The sequence below is a fragment of the Lampris incognitus genome, chromosome 4 (assembly GCF_029633865.1).
Source record: "Lampris incognitus isolate fLamInc1 chromosome 4, fLamInc1.hap2, whole genome shotgun sequence".
NCBI classification, from domain to species: Eukaryota; Metazoa; Chordata; class Actinopteri; order Lampriformes; family Lampridae; genus Lampris; species Lampris incognitus.
Window position 1 is genome coordinate 7,692,604 of NC_079214.1, and position 21,925 is coordinate 7,714,528.

Below are 21,925 nucleotides of genomic sequence, written 5' to 3' on the forward strand. Positions count from 1 at the left end.
GATCCAGGGCCGAAGTTCGCTGGCGCTGTCCGTCACTGCCTGGTGCTAGCTAGCTAGCTAAACTCCGGAGCACAACCCAACACGGTTCAATAGTTCACTTCGTCTGAAAATGGCGAGGACGCCGTCTTCTCTCTCTGGAAACGCATTTAATCCTTCTTCACAGCTGCACAAAACGTTGACATAGGTCCAATATATCACAGTTCTTAGTGATAACATTTCCTTTCACTTGCGCGGAGCTCCCAATACCGTTCGCGCCACACAACAACTTCCTCCCCCCTCCCTACCAACCAATCAGAGTCCGGCCCCAGATCTTGCTCTTAAAGCGGTAAACCCTTATTTACCAGCATTACTGTTGTTTTTCCTCGTTTTAGCAATTTATGACTTTTTTTAGTCGACACTTTTTCCATGTACACCCCCTGCACTTATCTATTGTAAGGTTGAAATCTCACCTTTGTCTTTTGTGATTTATATTATAAGTTACGATGTTCGTCATTCGGACCCAGTTACATACCCAAACTACAGTTTGTAGTTGGAAAAGACGTGGCGCGTTGCTGTGGAGCGGAACCGAAAGGGCGCGGCTCCTTTTCCCCGCCGGACTGTAAACAGTGTGACAACTTCCGCGGGGACTATTTCCGACCGGAGGACGGCGGCTTTCCCGGAGTTTGTAGCGGAAATCCACGGTCGGTTATTGTCGTTGTTTCTAAACAAACTGCCCCAAGACACCGAGTAGGTTACACGTTTACGCGACGTTGGTTTTGTTAACGGAGGCGACTTAGATTCAGGGGAATGTACGAGTAGCGTATTTAAAACGCCTGTGTCTGATTCCGCCGTGTTGGCGTTATTATATGACGTCACAGTACACGCTGCTCCAGGACCGTCACACTGGTGCGCCGTCTTGCCTTTGCGACTCGGGGGAGAGACGGCTGCGGGTTAGCTAGCGGTTAAGGCTGGGGTAAGTTAGCTTAGCTGTGGTGTTTTTCCGGCTCTTTTCCGCTGTGTCGCAAAGACACCACATCGCACCGACGTGACCGGTCCGTCGCAACGATGGTCCCGCAGCAACGATAATCATGCTGTCGCGGGGACAACGCCAACACGGCGACATCAGATCGTAAGGAAAAGAGACATGTGCTAGCGTTAGCCCGATAGCTAAGTCAAGCTGTCGCTAGGAGAAAGGCAAGGGTTGATTCGTTCTGGTAAGGGGAGCTTTTAGGAGGTGGGGTAACGCACCAGTCTTCCCGGTAACGAACGGGTTTCCTGTCCGGCGGCGTAAAGCCACCGAGTAGCAACAGGCGGTGTGTTTTGTTGGCCACAGGTGATTTTACCCTGAGTTGCAGACAGGCAGAATAGTGGCAGATGGTTAAATTCAGCAGGCGCCACAGCTGGACAGCACACAGGACTTGATCATGTGGAGAAGCAGCAGCATTATACAGCTGCCGAGACCAAGTTGCTCACGTTATCTGTCAAACTGCTCAAGACATGAGGCCTAGCTGTTCTGTTTGTGAGTCATGGTTTGTAGTTTTGCTGTATTGTTTTAAGACGTATTGCGTCCCGACTTCCGGAGAATACTATATTCTCCCCAAAACGTTTAACTTTCTAGGACTGAGCAGCAATGCAATATTGTCTGTCTTTCAATTGTATTATATTGGGGTGAAATTTCGGCTATTGTATTGCGGTACACAGTTGTGTTATCTGAATTAACGGCCACGAGAATCTTTAACCTAAAGATTTCTCACAAGACGAGCTATATGTTTGAGGGAGTATTGTTTGAAAACTAGTTCTGTTTTGATATTAAACTTTACATCACATAATTCAATGTGGTGTGCTTAAGTTGGGTTCTTAAACTTTTTTTTGCATGTATAAGTAGATATCATGATACATAATTTATATGTGAAAATCCCTATGATAATAGTGATATTTTCCATATTACCCAGCAGTAACTTAATGTAGTGTTTCAGAAGAGATCAATAGCCAAAATCAGCCAGCCTATGTTGTCTCCTTCGGCAGCACCAAACCGTTTTCGATGAAGATTTCTGTTGTGGTTCAATACAACCGTCTCCTCTCCCTGTTATGCCACCTGTGCACTGAAATCTCATCTGCTGTGACCGTCTTACATTAGTAGGATATCGTCCTATTTCAGCCAGGCTGTCCCCAAATCTCTCGGGCTCGCCACTGCTCTGATGAGATTTCGGTGTTTTTATGAGCCTGATTGAATCCCTCTGACTCACAGCCACCTCTTCTCAGCCTCACAGTAAACGCCGTCTAATCTTTGAATGAAAAACCCCATTGATCAGAGCTGCTTTTTTATGCTGTCTGTCTGTCTGTCTGTCTGTCTATCCACAGGGTCTCCTGTCTAGCAAATGACAGAGCCTTCCCACCCCAGCCTGTTTTCTTCTGTCAGATGCCCGAAAACCCTTCTTAAAGAGTAACTAAACCTAGGCCATCATAATGAGTTTGCTGACATCTACAGGTTAAAAGCCATCTAAAGGTTATAAACATGGAGGACAGCTCTTGGTACTCTGTGATGGTAGCATAGCAGGATAAACGCAGCTAATCCAATTAATGTCTGTTTGATTTATCAGCATAGACAGACAGACAGAGCCAGCACAATAGTACTGTCAGTGCTGGTTCTGTGACACTAGACCCCATTTACACCTGGTATTTAAATGTGATTTGTATCTGGTCACATTATCTAGATAAGGAAAAATGCATGTTAATGCAAGGTGTATATGCGTCGTGATTGGATCTGCCTGACCAGGTAGTCTGGCTTGCATTGTGTTTGGATTTTAGGTAGCTGTGAAGGCGATCCGTACAATGTGCTGGCATCTGCTTATACCACTGGGGTCACGCCACGGGACCAGGGGAACCGCCCCACAATTTTTTGTTTTACCTCCAGACTGGGACCAGGATTTTCCGACAAAATAAGGCCGACAAGAACGTCCAGGTGGGAGCGACTGGGACAGCTCGGAGGAGTGGGGTAATTGGCCAGGTACAATTGGGGAGAAAAAGGGGAATTTTTTTAAAAACAAAACAAAAACAAGGCCAACAAGAGGCCTCCATGGGTGGGTTTGCCGAACAGCCAGTCTCCACAGCTGATTTGCTGCCACCTTAAATTCCTCATGCGCAGGTTTTGCTCTGGAGGACAGAGATCTGACCTCAGTGAGGATAACGAGAACGTGTTAAAATAACAGGTGTAAACACAAAGACAAGATCGGGTCGTTTATTTATCCGGATACAGATCATAGTTTAATACCAGGTGTAAATGGGGTGACATCCAATGGATCCATTATTTATGTTGTCAGCTGCAGCTGTGTTTATCCTGCCATGCCAACACCACAGAGTACCCACACCAGCCTGCCGTGTTTTTAACCTTTACATGGATTTAACCTGTAGATGTCATCAAACTCTCTAAATGATCTCGGGTTGAGCTACTTTTTTAAGTCGACCAGTTAATTGGTTGATTAAAATCAACCATCAAAGACACGTAAGTTAGGGTTACTCGTGTCTGTGCCCCCGACTGAGGCAATTAAAAAAAGAACTGGAGTTGGTACCCAGGCGCTGCACTGCGGCTGCTCCTGGTATAGGATTGGTTAAATGCAGAGAATGAAGTTCATTGTATGTAGCCCTATACAATGACAAAGTGTCTTCTTCTTTAATTAACCTTCTGTTTTGTGTGTGGCCCCCCCCCATGATGTCGTCTGTGGTTGTGTTTCTGAACAGGGTGATGACGGCCCGTCGCCCGCCTCTCGTCTCCCTGCTCTCTTCCCTGCTGCCCAGGGGCTTTGCAGTGGGGCCATCCAGGCAGTGCGAGGGCAGCCTGGGGCTGTGGTGGGTAGGCCGTTCCCTGAAGGCCGGAGCTCTGCTGGGGATGGAGGGAAACTCAGAGTGGCCCTGGAGGAACGACCCCCGTTGTGAGAGTGACCTCAGGGCGACCTCTGAACCTGAGAGTGGGGAAGGTCAGACGAGCAGTACGGAGAGAAAACAGGTCAAGAAAGTGTACTGAGATTGAAAAGTTGTCTGTTTGCTTTTCGAGATGGTTTAGTGGTTGGGTAACCTGCCCATGCCACTATATATGACACCCCCTCACCACACAAACCTGTATGCCTCCCCCCCGCCACCCCACACACACACACACACACACACACACACACACACATACTCCCTGATAAGCACTGAAGTTAAAAGCAACATACAGAAATACACACAAACCGAGTTTGGTTTATTGTGTTGTTCAGGTAATGATGGAGAGAGCAGCCACAAAGGAAACTCTGTCTGACAACAGAACTTTATGGATCAGGTACGAAAACACACACACACACAGGAAATCCCCTGCAGCTAAATTTAATTGGTGATTGGTGTATACTCACCCTCTAACGTTGCCTAAAGCACTGCATGCTGTAGACACACACACACACACACACACACACACACACACACACACACACACATTTACTGTATGGGTGTGTGTCTTTGGGTGCCTGTGTGTGTATGTGATTGCTCCAGCCTTGCCTGCCAGGTGCAGGATGGAGCGCAGCATAATGTGACGGTACAGTGTGTGTGTGGTGAGGTGTGTGTGGGTTTGTGTGTAGATGTGTGCCTGTGTGTGTGTCAGGACATCCAGCCGGGGACGGAACTGTTATTGTACGGCGACCCCGGAGGAAATATTCAGACAGCAGCCAAACCTGACACGCAAGACAAATCTACCGGACTACACAAAGGTGACTGCATAATAATTTCAACTCATTAAAGGTTTATTATTCTAAATTACTTTTTTGTTGGTTTTTTCTGTTTCTCCTCGGTTGTATCCGGGCAATTACCCCACTCTTCCAAGCCATCCTGGTCGCTGCTCCACCCCCTCTGCCGATCCGGGGAGGGCTGAAGACTACCACATGCCTCTTCCGATATATGTGGAGTCGCCAGCCGCTTCTTTTCACCTGACAGTGAGGAGTTTCACCAGGTGGACGTAGCACGTGGGAGGATCACGCTATTCCCCCCAGTTCCCCCTCCCCCCCAAACAGGCGCCCCGACCGACCAGAGCAGGCGCTAGTGCAGCGACCAGGACACATACCCACATCCGTCTTCCCACCCACAGACACGGCCAATTGTGTCTGTAGGGACGCCGACTAAGCTAGAGGTAACACGGGGATTCGAACCGGAGAACCCTGTGTTGGTAGGCCATGGAATAGACCGCTACACTGCCTGGACGCGCCATTCTAAATTACTTGTAATTAAATTATTAAAATATAGCCGCAAGCGTCGATTAAAGGGGTCCAAGCAGTATTGCAGCTGCTTATTGTTGCGCCCCCATGTGTCCGATCTTTTGTATTTGGTACACAGCTTCTATGTGCCACAAAGAATAAGCCTGTCAAGTTTCATGAAGATCGGCCATTCACACTAGCAAATATTAGCTACCCGTCCATCACCATTGCAAACAAGAAAGGGCTCAGAGCTGATCCTTGATGTAATCCCACCTCCACCTTGAACCCATCTGTCATTCCTACTGTGCACCTCACTACTGTCACGTTTCCCTCATACATATCCTGCACCACTCCGACATACTTCTCTGCCACTCCCGACTTCCTCATACAATACCACACCTCCTCTCTCGGCACCCTGTCATATGCTTTTTCTAAATCCACAAAGACACAATGTAACTCCTTCTGGCCTTCTCTATACTACCCCATCAACATTCTCAAAGCAAACATCACATCTGTGGTGCTCTTTCACGGCATGAAACCATACTGCTGCTCACTAATCATCACCTCTCCTCTTAACCTCGCTTCCACCCAATTTGCAGGGCATATGTGCTGATAACATTCATCATCACACCTTCAGTTTCCAGCTTCCTACTCATCACTCTGTCTGACACTCTCTTCACGTCCAGCACACACCTGACATACACTTCCTTCAGAATTACCCCTACTCTATTTCTCCTCCCATCCACATCATGGTAGAAGAGTTTCTACCCTGCTCCGATGCTCCTGGCCTTACTCCCCTTCCACCTGGTCTCTTGCACACACAGTATACCTACCTTCCTTCTCTCCCATCATATCAGAGAGCTCGCTCTCTCTTTACCAGTCATAGTGCCAACATTCAAAGTTTTGACTCTCACCTCCACACTCCTACTACTTCAGCTGCCTCTGCACATGCCTCCCGCCTCTCCTTCTCCTTCCCCCAACAGTAGCATAGTTTCCTCCGGCACCCTGCTGGCCAACAGTACCAGTGGCGGTCGTTGGTAACCCAGGCCTCGACCGATCCGGTATAGAAATCTGATTTATGATCGACATGTTTGATTTGGCAAAGATTTTACGCCGGATGCCCTTCCTGATGCAACCTCCTCATTTATCCGGGCTTGGGACCGGCACTAAGAACGCACTGGCTTGTGCATCCTCAGTGGCTGGGTTAATAGCATGTTAACTAAATTCCCAAATACCACACATCAACTTTGTTTGGTTTTTTTTCTCCCTAATAAACAACCGTTTCTTACAGTTCTCCTCCTCATAGGCAGTCGGTGTCTGCATTAAAAATGTCCAAGTTTAATAAGCTGTGACTTTGATCCGCAGCCTGTTCTTCGCTTCCCTTTATGAAGCGATATAGAGGAGCTCAAGTAAAAATTAATGTTGCAGCAGCGACTCAGTTCAGCTTCATGTAAGCGCCACCAGGTGGCGCAATGGGCCAAACAACCTGTGAGTCAGGGAGCCAGGGGTCGCTTGGTGTGTTTCCAACAGTGCAGTCCTTCAGTAGTGAAGTCGTCATGCGGTTATAACTGCATGTAGTTTGTAGTTAAATACAGGTTAGTAGAAATAACCTGTATTTACCTGGTGAAATACCTTCACACCCAAGATGGTGAATTGTGACGGGGTATCTGAAGGATCATCAATATTATTAAAATAAGTAAAGGACGATAACAGAAACATGCTGTGTCTGTTGATATTTCCAAGATATGTCACAGGTTGAGTTTGTTGAGCTTTAGTTTGATGTTTTTGATTGAGTATTGAGAGATGTTTGATCAAATTCTGAAATTTATATTTTTATGAATCATGATTGAAACAAGTCACACCAGTGACTCACATGTTTGAAAAGTAAAGAATGTTGATTTAACGAAAATGATGGTCAGGTTAATTAATGTGTTTTGGAATATTATATTTAAAGGTAAGATATTTTTCTGTCTTCCAGACGCGGCAGCGGTGTCTGTCCACGGAGACTCTGGGCGAGCAGAGGAGGAGGGAGGCCGTCAGAAACAAGAGGAGAACCAGAGGGAGAAGACAGAGGAGCACAGAGAGGAAGAGGAGCGGGAGAATGAGGAGGAGGACGGGGAGAGGAGGAGTCCTGGACCCACATGCTGGAGTGGGAAGAGTGGGGTTGACTCAGACACAGACAAACCGGAGAGAACTACTGACATGGAAACAAACCTGACACCAAACCCACCATCACACAACACAAACACAACATGTGTAACGACTGGCAAGACAACAGACACACACACTGATGGAAAAACAGACACACACACTGATGGAAAAACAGACCCTGCCTCAGAAAGACATGCTGGTGCAAAGACTTGTCGAGCCACTGGAAGACAGACAGTCGGTGAAGCTACAGAAAGACAGACAGACAGGAAAGCGACAGTCAGACAGACAGGCAGTAAAGTTACAGAAATACAGTCAGACCCCCGAGACCCCTCTTCTCCTCTTCCTGCCACCAGATGTAGTTCACGCCTGGCAGCCAAACCACGGAAAGTTCACGGTCCGATTGGCTGCCGCACCACCCAGACTGAACACCGGCCCTCCGCTCTCCCAACACACAGACCAGCGGACAGACAGACAGAGACAGACGCGCGGACAGGCAGGGCGGACAGACAAGCAAACGGCAGCCTTAGCAAGCGCGCACAGCCTCTCATCGGGGAGGCTGTTTCCATGGAGACATGTGGTGCTGAGGCGGCAGAGTGTGTTGCCGCGGAGATGCCGAAGGTGGTTGCCAGGGAGAGGAAGTACCCGTGCTCCAGCTGTGGTCGAAGTTTCTACCAGTTGTGTCATCTGAAGAAACACCAGTTCACCCACACAGGCATGAAGCCCTACAGCTGTCAGCAGTGTGGCAAAAACTACAGCTCGGCAGAGAACTACAAAGCCCATCAGGTAGCACACCGACCGCTCATTGGTTGAGTGAATGAGTCGTTGAGCAACTTTTTTCTTTCTCTCTGTCTGTCTGTCTGTCTGTCTGTCTGTCTGTCTGTCTGTCTGTCTGTCTGTCTGTCTGTCTTTCCGCCTCCCGTCTTTAGCGGTAGATTTGTCCTATTTTGTATTTCACAGATGCTGGGTTGTGCTTTCGGCTGCATGTTTTTGCATTTGTTGCCACAGATACCAAGTCTTGATGCCACAGTTTGCCCCCAGTCTCTGCTCCTGGCTGGTCACATGACATGCCATGTCTTTTATTCAAGATGGAGCCCCTACGTCATATAGCAAAAACTGGCCCTTTTCCTCCCCCACATATAATAATAATAATAATAATAATAATAACAATAACTATGATCATGGTAATTAGGGGGTGCACAATATATCGGTCAGTTTATCGCTATTAGCCAGTAATTGATTAAAAATGTGATATTGGTATCAGGACAGAGAGGTACCAAAGTCATCCCTGATATAATGAGGCATTAATAAAGTGTTGACAGCGACAACGAGGTGTTAATGGACAGACAGGTGGCGCTACAGCCTACAAAGACATTTCCCCGGTATGGGCTATTTCTTACTCAATATGCCAATTACTAGTCTATTTTGAATGGATAAAGTTAATATTGAATTTTGTGTACATTTTTAAAGCCTCTTTGAGATATTGAAGGGAGCAGATTCCCCCTTTAGATAGTGACCAAAAAAATGGTTTGACTTTGAGGCGACAAGGTGTCAGCATGTTACCAAGACACTTTAATGAAAATGCAACAGCAAAGATGATTTAAAATGTTCTGCCAAAATAAATGTGACGTGTTTTCTCATTTAAGTTAAAGTCATTTGTGGGCGTCTGGGTGGCGTGGCGGTCTATTCCGTTGCCTACCAGCACGGGGATCGCCGTTTCGAATCCCCGTGTTACCTCCGGCTTGGTCGGGCGTGCCTACAGACACAATTGGCCGTGACTGCGGATGGGAAGCCGGATGTGGGTATGTGTCCTGGTCGCTGCACTATCGCCTCCTCTGGTTGGTCAGGGCGCCTGTTCGGGGGGGAACTGGGGGGGAATAGCGTGGTCCTCCCATGCGCTACGTCCCGCTGGTGAAACTCCTCACTGTCAGGTGAAAAGAAGCAGCTGGCGACTCCACATGTGTCAGAGGAGGCATGTGGTAGTCTGCAGCCCTCCCCGGATCAGCAGAGGGGGGTGGAGCAGCGACCAGCAGGAGGCTAGGAAGAGTGGGGTAATTGGCCAGGTGCAACGGGAGAAAAAGGGGGGGGGTTCAAAAAGAAATGTCATTTGGGTTCATCTCCTCCAGTGTATACAAACACAGTAGAATAATAGATAAACTACACTAAGACATGGTGGGATTGTAATGAAATGAACAACTATATTGGCCAAAATGACCACGGAAATGATTGCTTATTGGAACTCGGCAAAATATTCAATATTATGCATCTTTATCAATAATAATAATGAAATTAATATGAACAAACATGTTGTCAATGGCGATGTTATCGATAGTGTTGGTGATGATGTTAATGATGTTTTCAGTTAAGCCATCGCGGCGAGCGTCCGTTCTCCTGTCCTCTCTGTGAGAAGCGTTACGGTCTGAAGAGGGACCTCAAGGAGCACATGGTGGTGCACACGGGGGAGAAACCGTACGTCTGCGACCGCTGTGGGAAAGCCTTCACGCGCCGGCCCTCCCTGCGCATCCACCGCCTGAATCACGGCAGCAGGGAGTCGCACCAGCAACCTCCCAAAGTAGGAAGCAGCAGCTTGGCAAGCCTTCACTCATCTTTTGTCTTAGTTTTTGATGCATCTGAGTTTTGTCCGAATATTTGATGCGCTCGTTGGCGAGCCTCTCTCGCCTGTTCCACCAGGGTGGTGTCGCTAAGTTCTCATTTTCCATCATTTCGGGTCTAATGTTTTCTCTTTGTTTTCCCGTCCTTGGGAAGAAAGCACAAATGCCCCTGCGTATAGAAATTGATTTTCTGGGCGTCCGGGTAGCGTGACGGTCGGTTCCGTTGTCTACCAACACGGGGATCGCCGGTTTGAGTCCCCGTGTTACCTCCGGCTTGGTCGGGCATCCCTCCAGACACAATTGGCCATGTCTGCGGGTGGAAAGTCGGATGTAGGTATGTCTCCTGGTCGCTCCACTAGTGCCTCCTCTGGCCGGTCGGCATGCCTGTTCGAGGGGGGAGGGGGAACTGGGGGGAATAACGTGATCCTCCCAAACACTGCATCCCCCTGGTGAAACTCCTCACTGTCAGGTGAAAAGAAGTGGCTGGCGAGGAGGCACGTGGTAGTGTGCAGCCCTCCCCTGATCAGCAGAGGGGGTGGAGCAGCGACCGGGACGGCTCAGAGAGTGGGGTGATTGGCCAGATACAATTGGGGGAGAAAAAGGAGAAAAAAAATCCAGAAAAAAAAGAAATTGATTTTCTCCTTCTGCTGCGGAGCAATTAGATTGAACCCTTCAACACCACAGATTTGAATGCTGCTCTTTTTGTGCTCTTTTGAAGAAACTTGAAGTGCTTAGATGAAAAATATAGTTTTTCATCTATTCTCTCTGACTCTCTTCGTCTGTTCTTTTCCGAGTGAGGTCTCTTGTGCTTTCCCACAGTAAGAAAAAGGTTTCATCATCCTGACCGTTTGTGTTTAGTCTCAGTGTACCGTGTGCTCCAAGCTGCTGGCTAACCCCGGCTCTCTGAAGAACCACATGAAGCTCCACTCTGGGGAGAAACCTCACATCTGTCAGCACTGTGGCAAGACCTTCAGACAGAGAGGTACCCTCACCGACCATACGTTCATCCTGAAACCAAACACAGTCCCCTGTGTAATCACCACTATTAGCAGTAGCACTAACAGTAATGCAGTAAGTACTTTGATGGAAGCATCAGAATACTGGATGCGTGTCCGCCCTGCTGTTGTTGTCTTTAACTGATCAGTTCTCCAGAATCTTGCACATGTTCAGTGTCTGACAGGCAGTTTCAACAAGGAAGTTATTGTTTCTGTTGTGACACAACGAGTAAAATGACCTAACAAATAACATTTTGAAAAAGTGGCTCTTGTCATTTTGAGGATGTCTCCAGCAGGCAAAAGTAAATGGCCCCCAGGTGCCCGGGTACCTCCGGCTTGGTCAGGCGTCCCTGCAGACGCAATTGGCCGTGTCTGCAGGCAGGAAGCCGGATGTGGGTATGTGTCCTGGTCACTGCACTGGTGCCTCCTCTGGTCGGTCGGGGTGCCTGTTCGGGGGGGGAGGGGGAACTGGGGGGAATAGCGTGATCCTCCCATGCGCTACGTCCTCCTGGTGAAACGCCTCACTGTCAGGTGAAAAGAAGCAGCTGGTGACTCCACATGTATGGGAGGAGGCATGTGGTAGTCTGCAGCCCTCTATGGATCAGCAGTGGGGTGGAGCAGTGACCGGGACGGCTCAGAAGAGTGGGGTAATTGGCCAGGTACTCCTGGGGGGAAAAAGGGGGGAAAATCCAAAAAATAAATGCCTCCAATTTATGGTCACACTCCACAAAACAATGCTTGCAACTCATTTTGAACTCCCTACCATCTTCCTTCATTGCCAGTTGACCCATTGCTCCCCCCCTTCTAGATTGACAAGAGCCCGCTCCGACTGTTGACCAGAGCTTTCGCCACCATTAAGTAGTGCCTCTACATTAGCTTGTCTTTCTGTGTTTTCTTTCCTGTTTTAACATCTGAGCGCCTCCTGTGTGATGTCAGGTAACCTCCAGGGGCACTTGAGAATCCACAGCGGGGAGAAGCCGTACGGGTGCACCCACTGTGAGCGGAGTTTCTCCCAGAAGCCCGATCTCCGCAGACACCTGCTCTCCCACACCGGCGACGTTTTCCTTTGCAGCTACTGTGGGAAAGCACTGAGGGACCCGCACACCCTGAGAGCCCACGAGAGGCTTCACAGCGGGGAGAGGCCGCACCGCTGCCACATCTGCGGGAAAGGTCAGAAACTCCGGACAGTCTGGAACTTGGTTCATACCAAAGATTTGAAAGCAGTGCAGCAGGCGGGCATCTAAGATGTTCTCCAGCATCCCACTTTTTCAGAGATACTGCAGTCACATGCTATTTACCTCTCCCACTGAGCTGGACTTGTGGGAAGGTGTGGTTATATAACTGAGCCACACAGCTGCCGTGCGGGTGCTCCAACCGATCACTGCTAAATTAGCAACAGACTGCACCTGCAGTGACAATTACACCGAATCAGAAACAGACCAGACATCCAAGCCACAGTCTATAATCACCTCAGATCTACCTGTTTTTATGCTAAGACACTCCATACACGACAAATCTCCAGAAATGCCGCATGGTTGAATTGGCAAAGAAACTCAGAAATACCATGTGACTGCAGAAATACCATGTGACTGCAGCATCTCTAACAACGGGTCAAGTTAATATGAAAGAGGAACACGAGATTCAACGAGACGGCGAACTGTCAGGATCAGGAACAATTTACTGTCATTTCTTTCATGTACTTTGTACACAAAACAAACAAAATTCAGTTTCCCCAGCCCACAGCAGTGCGACACAAAAGACAAAAACACACATCCAGAATTCCCAAAAACGATACCACCGAAAACATACAAAAACAGAGAGAACAAAGCAAAAAAAAAAAAAAAAACACAAACAGTTAACAACACAGTCCACTCAGTTCAACACAGTCCAAAAATTCCTCTGACTGTCAGAACTGCCGGTCTGCATGGGCTAGCAGTTAGCTTAGCCTGCCTCGCTTCCATACCCTGTCAGACTGCCCTCTGTGTTTCCTCCTCGGGCGCAGCTCCAGCAGGGCTGTGGTCCTTGGGCCCACCGGATGCAGCAGACCAGACTCCCCCTGCCAATCCAACGCCAGCTCTCCCAGCCAGACACCTTCGATACACCTCCCCTCACTCCACATGACGACACCAAAAACGCAGTTAACGCTAGGCGAGACCGCCGCCAGGCCACCCTCGGTGTTATCGGAACTGCCAGTCTGCATGGGCTAGCAGTTAGCTTAGCCTGACCCGCTTCCGCGTCCCATCAGACTGCCCCTGGTGTTACCTCCTCGGGTGCAGCTCCGGTCAGGGCCACGATCCCTGGGCCCAACGGACGCAGCAGACCAAGCTCTCCCGGCCGATCCAGGAAGTTAAAGGGAAAATCTGCCGATTTATCTCCACCTCTGTTTATTTACCCTTATCTCCATCCACAACAGGGACAGCACATAAAAACACCTGAAATTGTTTCGGATGGTTTCTGCATCACTGGGGCTGCAGTGAAACCGTTTATTTCCGCCCATCAAGTGACGTACCGTGACGTCAGTTGGCGGTGGAAAAAAACAACAGCCTGGTTTAGCTTGAGCTCATCTGAGCTCTAATCTACTGTCAAGCTAGCATTCCCAAAAACACATCCTTCTTTTCTCAGTAAGCATGGAAATGACGTCCCGCAACACCAGCACAGATGAATTTATGGCCGATGATACAGAGGCCAGCGTGCCGCAGTGCATTCTGGTACGTGTAGGCACTGAGGGGAAGACTGTGAGAACGACAACACTGATTTTTCCATCAGTATGTAGACAGTGAGGACTTTATTGCTTCAATCCACTACATTACTCCCTGGTACTGACAGCACAAGCCCTTCAGTGAAATTTCTTTTTTCTTTTTTGGATGTTTTTCCACCCTTTACTCCCTATTTACTTGGCCAGTTACCCCACTCTTCCGAGCCATCCTGGTCACTGCTCCACCCCCTCTGTCGATCCGGAGAGGGCTGCAGGCTACCACATGCCTCCTCCCATACGTGTGGAGTCCCCAGCCACTTCTTTTCACCTGACAGTGAGGAGTTTCCCCAGGGGGATGTAGTGTGTGGGAGGATCACTCCACCCCCCCAGAGGAGGTGCTAGTGCAGCGCCCAGGACACATACCCACATCTGGCTTCCCACCCGCAGACACGGCAAATTGTGTTCGACCAAGCCGGCGGTAACACAAGGATTCGAACTACCGATCCCCGTGTTGGTAAGCAACGGCATAGACCGCCACGCCACCCGGACGCCCCCTACCTTCAGTGAACTTTCTCTTTAAAAACACAACTGACATTTCTCTCGTTCTTCTGTGCTGCTCTGAGTGCAGGGTTGATCTAAATAGTGGGTTTACTGAACGCTTGTGCTTATTCAGCAGCCTTGATAACAACAGCCAAACGCTTAATTTGTGTTTAAGCCAAAGATTTAGAAAAAAAAAACTTTGTTTTAATTAAAAGATAAAATCAGACAGCGAGGCTCTCTGAAACTAGTAGTTCTCCCGATGAAGTGGTGGTGGGTTGAAACGATCAGCCCAGAGTTTGATAGTGTTTATGGATTTTTGTCGAACTGGAAAGGAGATTGCTTCTTAAAGCGAGTATGAAGAAAATTGGCAGAAGAAAGACACAATTAGAAGAAACAGATATGGTAAGCAGCCGTTAAACAGACCCAGTAAAGTTTTGTAACTTGTCAGAGGAAGTTCCACTTAGATAATAGTACAGTTAGATAAAGATGAGACAAAAATAAAATTGAGTGCTGCATACGAGATTAGAATGAAAAGAAAATACACGTGGTAAAAGTCGGTTCACTGATATGTCTTCTGCAAGTTACCCCTGTTAAAGACTGACCCACCTACCCACCTACCCGCCTACCCACCTACCTACCCGCCTACCTACCTGTCTGTCTGTCGGGACAGGATGTGAGGTGTAGTGTGTTTGGTTGTATGTATGGGGGAATACTGATTTTTTTGGGGGGGGATTTTTTTCCGGCGGCACGGTGGCGTAGTGGTTAGCGCAGTCACAGCAAGAGGGTCCTGGGTTCGAGTCCCGGGGTAGTCCAACTTTGGGGGTTGTCGTCTGTGTGGAGTTTGCATGTTCTCCCCGTGTCTGCGTGGGTTTCCTCCGGGGGCTCCGGTTTCCTCCCACAGTCCCAAGACATGTAGGTCAGGTGAATCGGCCGTACTAAATTGGTGTGACTCAGACAACTCTCTCCTTTGTTTTCTCTGGTCCATGTTCAGTGTGGTGCACACAATGATACCAAACATCACAGTGATGACTTTTCTCCAGTTAAATAGGCTGAATAGACTGGTTACAAGATTGGAGACATGTGGGATACTAATTGAAGAAACTAAATAGTTTGAAATATGACCATAATCCCATTATTTATGATCTTTTATAAGGGATACCAGCAAATGTGTCCAGGCCATTTTAGAATCTCCCAGTATACCCAGCATCTCTCCTCCACACATGTCCAAACCATCTCAATCTTGCCTCTCTTGCTTTGTCTCCAAACCGTCCAACCTGAGCTGTCCCTCTAATATACTCATTCCTAATCCTGTCCTTCTTCATCACTCCCAATGAAAATCTCATCATCTTCAACTTTGCCACCTCCAGCTCCTCCTCCTGTCTTTTCATCAGTGCCACTGTCTCCAAACCATATAACATAGCTGGTCTCACCACCATCTTGTAAACCTTCCCTTTAAGTCTTGCTGGTACCCTTCTGTCACACATCACTCCTGACACTCTTCTCCACCCACTCCACCCTGCCTGCACTCTCTTCTTCACCTCTCTTCTGCACTCCCCGTTACTTTGAACCGTTGACCCCAAGTATTTAAACTCATACGCCTTCGTCACCTCTACTCCTTGCATCCTCACCGTTCAACTCTCCTCCCTCTCGTTCAGACACAGGTATTCCATTTCAGAACATCTTTGTCAAATAAGCAATAATTCATCTTTTCTCTGCTTCTGTGCTTTATTCGATGACATACCAAAGGCATGCAAGTATACACGACAAAGCAGCTTTTAATCATCACTTTCTAGGAGGAATGAAGCACTGTTTCAACGAGCTGTAAGGGTACCAACACATTTGAGCACGTCTGTGTATCTGAAAACTCTTCTATTTTTATTTCCATTTTTGTCTTCTGTCCACGGTGAGCTGGCATTTTCGACCACTGGAAACGAAGCTTTTTGTAAGCGTTCCCCAAAGAGGACGAATTAGAAAACACCGGTCTCGTGTTGTAGCGTTAACGGGGAAAACGCTGATGTGTGACTGTCATGTGATCTGTGGTAAAGCTGCCGGCTCATGTCATGCTGCCTGTGCATGACTTCTGCATTCCTCTGTTGTTTTAGTGTTTCACTGTGGATGGCAAACACTTCAACAACCCATCCATCCATCCATTCTCCAAGCCGCTTACCCCAACCGGGGTCGTGGGATGCTGGAGTCTATCCCAGCAGTCATTGGGCGGCAGGCGAGGAGACAGCCTGGACAGGCCGCCAGGCCATCACAGAGCCCACACACACACATTCACACCTAGGGACAATTTAGTAATGCCGATTCCCCTGACCTACATGTCTTTGGACTGCGAGAGGAAACCGGAGCACCCGAGGGAAACCCACGCAGACACGGGGAGAACATGCAAACTCCACACAGAGGATGACCTGGGGTGACCCCCAAGGTTGGATAACCCCGGGGTTTGAACCCAGGACCCTGGAGTTAAGGGGTTAAGTATAGGAGTAGTACCTTTCCTAGGTGGCGTCTTAGACTGGTCTCCACACACCCCGGCATCATGTGGAGCGCAAAACATAGCCTCTCCATGATGAATGACCATCCGTGCGTGGTGAAGAGCCACACCCTCCTCGCGGTAATCTTGTTAACATTGTCAGGAGACAATAGAGCAGAACGCGGCGGATGTAGAGGAGTAAACCTCGATAATAAATCCTGCTACTCCGATGGGTAGCAGTAGTCCTAGGTGCATTCATCGATAGACTGATGTTATGGACCGGGGGACATCGTGGCTTTGCAGATGATCAATGCATCTTGACAATGGAAAGGCACAAAATCTCCAGTTAGCAGAGAACCATAGAACTGCATGTGGAGTCGGGTTCCATGCTTTAAACCAGTGTTTCTCAACCCAGTCCTCAAGGACCCCCTATCCTGCATATTTTCTTTGCAACCCTGAATAGGTACCTGTTTGTAGTTATTCAACCAATCGGCAATGAATTTTGTCAGATGTTGCACACCTTGCATAATTAAGTGCTGCGAGATGATTGGTCGAGTAAGTACAAGCAGAGCTACCTATGCAGGGTTACAATGAAAATCTGCAGGATAGGGGTTCCTTGAAGACTGGGTTGAGAAACACTGCTTTAAACAAACCTGGGGGTGTCCTGATGGACGACCTAGGTGAGGTGAGGTGCTGTGAGGCGACCGCGCTAACCACTGCGCCACCTCTGTCGCCCTGGTCACAAAATAATAAGAACAGTGAATCAAAGGAATTATGGAAACGCCTCCTCTCCTTTCTGCTAGCTTCACCTTAGACCAAGTTCGGAACTTCTAAGTTGCACGAGTGGCGTCTTCGTGGTTTCATTGTGGGGGAAGCGACGCCATCTTCAGGCTGAATAACGTAAACAGTGAGCTGACAGTGAAGGAAAAGCCCGTCTCTGGTTAGGGAAAACTTGTCGATTGTGCAGTGTTGATTCTCGGTTTCGACCGACGTTACAAGTGATCCTTTCACATCCAGGGAGTCATCTGATTCCCTGTCAAGGGTACGATCCACAGTTGATGAACACAGCGGCTGTCCACTGCTCTTCAGCCATTGTTCTGGTCAGACCTCGTAATCAATGTTCACTTTATTACTTGTACACGAGAAAATCAGCCAAATCCGCAACACTTTCAGTTCCTTTTGAGGCTTTCAGTTCCTTTTGAGGCTTTCAGTAGTCTCCATTTCTCAAACAAATACACAGTGTCGACCCGATGGCAAGCTACGTCACGTTTCTTGTTGTCAGTAGAGCACTCGTGCTGTCGTAGTACTCCATGGTGGTGCATGGTAGAGCACTCGTGCTGTCGTAGTACTCCATGGTGGTGCATGGTAGAGCACTCGTGCTGTCGTAGTACTCCATGGTGGTGCATGGTAGAGCACTCGTGCTGTCGTAGTACTCCATGATGGTGCATGGTAGAGCACTCGTGCTGTCGTAGTACTCCATGATGGTGCATGGTAGAGCACTCGTGCTGTCGTAGTACTCCATGGTGGTGCATGGTAGAGCACTCGTGCTGTCGTAGTACTCCATGATGGTGCATGGTAGAGCACTCGTGCTGTCATAGTACTCGATGGTGGTGCATGGTAGAGCACTCGTGCTGTCCTAGTACTCCATGATGGTGCATGGTAGAGCACTCGTGCTGTCGTAGTACTCCATGGTGGTGCATGTCATTATGGATTGTACCTTTTAAAATTGGAAATATTGTTTAATGCTGCTTTAAGAATAAACATGAGTGAATTCTTTGTTTAATAGTCGGTGTTTGGTAGTAGTACTCATTAGTACCTTCGTACCATAGTCAGGGGGTTGTGAATTTGATTCCAGTTCTTCTGTGTGCACTTTACATGTTCACCCCTTGTTCACCTGGGTTTCATATGGACAAATGACTTGTCTTTCATTTTTCAGGTTACATCCTGGCCACTAAGCTGCGACGCCACCTGAAGTCGTCCCACCTCACACAGAAGCTGTTCAGCTGCCACTGCGGAGCATCCTACGCCCTGAGACAGAGTCTGCTGAAGCACCAGGCCCAGCACCAGGGCGGTGGGAGGGAGGAGGAGGAAGCGGCAGTGGTGGGCAGAGGAGAGACTGCGGGAGGGAAGAGTGAGATTTCACAGGCAGCGGTAGAGGCTTCAGAACCGACTCACTGCCGACCCGTCAGGGGCAGACCCAGGAAGAACCCGCCACTGGCAGGGGGGAGGGACAAGGGACGCAGAGAGGAGAGAGAGAGGAGAAAGCGAAGGGACGCAGAAGTTGAGGGAGTGAGGCGAGTAGGAGGAGACGAAGAGGATCAAGGCGAAGTAATGTTCTCGAGTCAAACCGAACGGACTGTCATCCTCGTCCAAACCACAGCAAACCAAATGAGCTGTGCCCCTCTGCTCCTCACCCCGAACAGCCCTCTCCAAGTGTGCGCACAGGAAGTGATGGAGGTGTTGATGTCAGAGGGTGGGGAGCAGTGCATCGTGGTCCACGGGCAGCAGACGGTGGGTGAGTTGGTGATCTTACAGGGAGACGGTGGACTGTGTTCTGTGGCTCAGACGGTGGAAATAGAGACCGGCTAAAACAACTAATTGTACCGCACGGGTACTAAAAAGTAAAGGTATTCAACTACTTTAACTAAGCTATCAAGGCTGTAACACAGCGCTTACTTTGACATGGGGGTATTCATCAGTGTATTAAAGGGATTTATTGACATACTATAAGGTGGTATGAGTTACTCAATAGTAGTGAGTACCACACACAAAAAACTGTAGACCATCCACCAAACAATAGAGCATCTTTCGCATACTTCTGGTGCTCGATTCTCCACTCGATAACTTGGAACTACTTTTTGTTGATGTATTACTACGCACTGGAGCCTGTTTGTGGTTTGTATCACACTGCCTACCAATTTTTTTTAATTTTTTTAATGTGCCCATCAGAGTTTAATTGGACAATTGCGCTACAATGGGTAGCCAGAGAAATGTGAACAGGCTTCAGTGTGTATTAATACGCCGGCATTCTTCAACAACAACTACTACTACTACTTCCGGCTGCTCCCGTTAGGGGGCGCCACAGCGGATCATCCATTTCCAACTCTTCTTGTCCTCTGCATCTTCCTCTCTCACACCAGCCACCTGCATGTCCTCCCTCACCACATCCATAAACCTCCTCTTTGGCCTTCCTCTTCTCCTCTTCCCTGGCAGCTCCATATTCAGCATCCTTCTCCCAGTATACCCAGCATCTCTCCTCCACACATGTCCACACCATCTCAATCTTGCCTCTCTTGCTTTGTCTCCAAACCGTCCAACCTGAGCTGTCCCTCTAATATACTCGTTCCTAATCCTGTCCTTCTTCATCACTCCCAATGAAAATCTCATCATCTTCATCTCTGCCACCTCCAGCTCCACCCTTTCTTCAACAACAAAATGTAATAATGGATTATTACATTTATATAGTGCTTTATTTAGACACCCGAAGTGCTTCACACGGAAGGGGGTAACTCACCTCAACCACCACCAATGTGTAGCACCGCCTGGGTGATGCACGGCAGCCATTTTGCACCAGAAGGCTCGTCACACATCAGCTAGAGGTGGAGAGGGAGGACTCATTGAGCCAGTTACATGGGGGGGTGATTAGGTGGTCAGATGGAGAGAGGGCCGACTCACACACACACATTCCTACCTAAGGACAATTTAGTACGGCTGATCCACCTGACCTACATGTCTTTAGACTGTGGGAGGAAACCGGAGCACCCGGAGGAAACCAACACAGACACGGGGAGAACATGCAAACTCCACACAGAGGATGACCCGGGACGACCCCAAAGGTTGAACAATACCGGGGCTCGAACCCAGGAGGCGACCGCGCTAACCACTGTGCCACCATGCCGCCCCTTCAGCCAGTTAGTCAAATAATAATTCAATTTGCATGAGCATTTGATTAATTTGATATTGACGACGGGCCTTTGACCAATTCTTGCACCCGGGCCCGTCCTCCCCGGCTTCCTTCTGCACCTCCATATCACGACCAGTAAATCACGCCATCCTGTGTCAGTAAATTCAAACTGTCCCTTTAAAATACTCACGAATACTCCCATGACAAAGTAAACTCTGTGCCACTGTCACGATACGCTGGTTGCTAAAGCAGTATTTGTACTTTGTGCAACATCTTTACTGTGTAGTACACACGGCGGGGTAGGAGATGCTGACCCGTGGGCCCGAAACAGCTTTCAGTGAACCAGACTCATTTTAAAGTCCCACCCCTGAACCCGTCCCGCATTACACTCGTAGCCTCGACACACCAATAAAACTGCACTGAGTTTGATACAGTTTGTGAGCGTGTTGTGTCATTTCCTGTCCACGTCACACTTCCGAAGAACTGTCGTATCCTGTGCCTGAATTCAGGACATTTTGAGTCGGGACGAAAAGGTTTCCGTTTTCAGTGACGTCATATCCTCCAAACGGTGAAACGCCGAAGGCCTTAACAAGCCTGCGTACTGCATACTTAACAGTGAAGTTTTGTTTAATTAACAGCAACACGGATATTGTTGTGACGTCAGCTGGCTGACCACGTGACTCACGTGGAGATACCGGAGGTCTCTGTTCTAGTGGTTCTCACCCAGTCCCCGGGGACCCCTGTGCTGCTGGTTTTCTGTTCCACACTCAGCTGTTGTGATTAGATGGCTGGACTAGCTGACATACCAGGTGAATGTAGGGTAGATGCAGAGAACGGTCAACTGAGCATGCGCAAGTACTCGTCGCCTCCGTTGTTTGGGTAGGTTAAGGTAAGGGTTAGGGCGGGGTTAGGGTTAAAGTTAGCTAATCAGACGCAGAGTAGGGGCGGGTCTTCCTAGAATCCTGGCGCCTGGGTGCTACGCAGGGCGTGTGGAGGCGTGGTAGAGGCATTTCGCGCATGCTCAGTTGACCGTTCTCTACTCCATTTCCGTTCTCTGCATCGATGGGAACTAGCCTCTACCCGAATGTAGTGAACCACCTGGTAGCCACTCTAAGTGGACTGCGTTTACGTAGCGCTGTTCTGGTCCACCGACCACTCGGAGCGCTTTATGCCTCACATTCGTACCCTGGTGGCAGAGCCTGGCATTGCAAGGTGCCAAGCTGATCATCAGGAGCAGTTGGGGGTTCAGTGTCTTGCTCAAGGACACTTCGACATGCTCTCCGAAGGAGCCGGGGATCGAACCAGGAACCTCTGGATTACCGGAGGACCCGCTCTACTCCCTGAGCCATGCCGCCCCACTGTA

The 21,925-nt window shown here is 48.8% G+C and overlaps 1 protein-coding gene across 2 annotated transcripts; it reads left to right on the plus strand.

The window, feature by feature from the left end:
- Positions 1-955: 955 nt before the first annotated feature.
- znf408 (zinc finger protein 408) lies at positions 956-20,984 on the plus strand. 2 transcript variants are annotated; one of them, XM_056278730.1, is made up of 9 exons: positions 956-1,108; positions 3,718-3,982; positions 4,233-4,294; positions 4,501-4,715; positions 7,174-8,129; positions 9,706-9,915; positions 10,814-10,937; positions 11,887-12,120; positions 18,595-20,984. In XM_056278730.1, exons 1-9 carry the CDS (start codon positions 1,068-1,070, stop codon positions 19,245-19,247), a joined length of 2,760 nt encoding a protein of 919 aa, XP_056134705.1. In that variant the 5' UTR covers positions 956-1,067; the 3' UTR covers positions 19,248-20,984. The 2 variants fall into 2 exon arrangements, with proteins under 2 accessions (XP_056134705.1, XP_056134706.1); XM_056278731.1 differs by lacking the exon at positions 956-1,108 and adding an exon at positions 2,808-2,986.
- Positions 20,985-21,925: the final 941 nt, after the last annotated feature.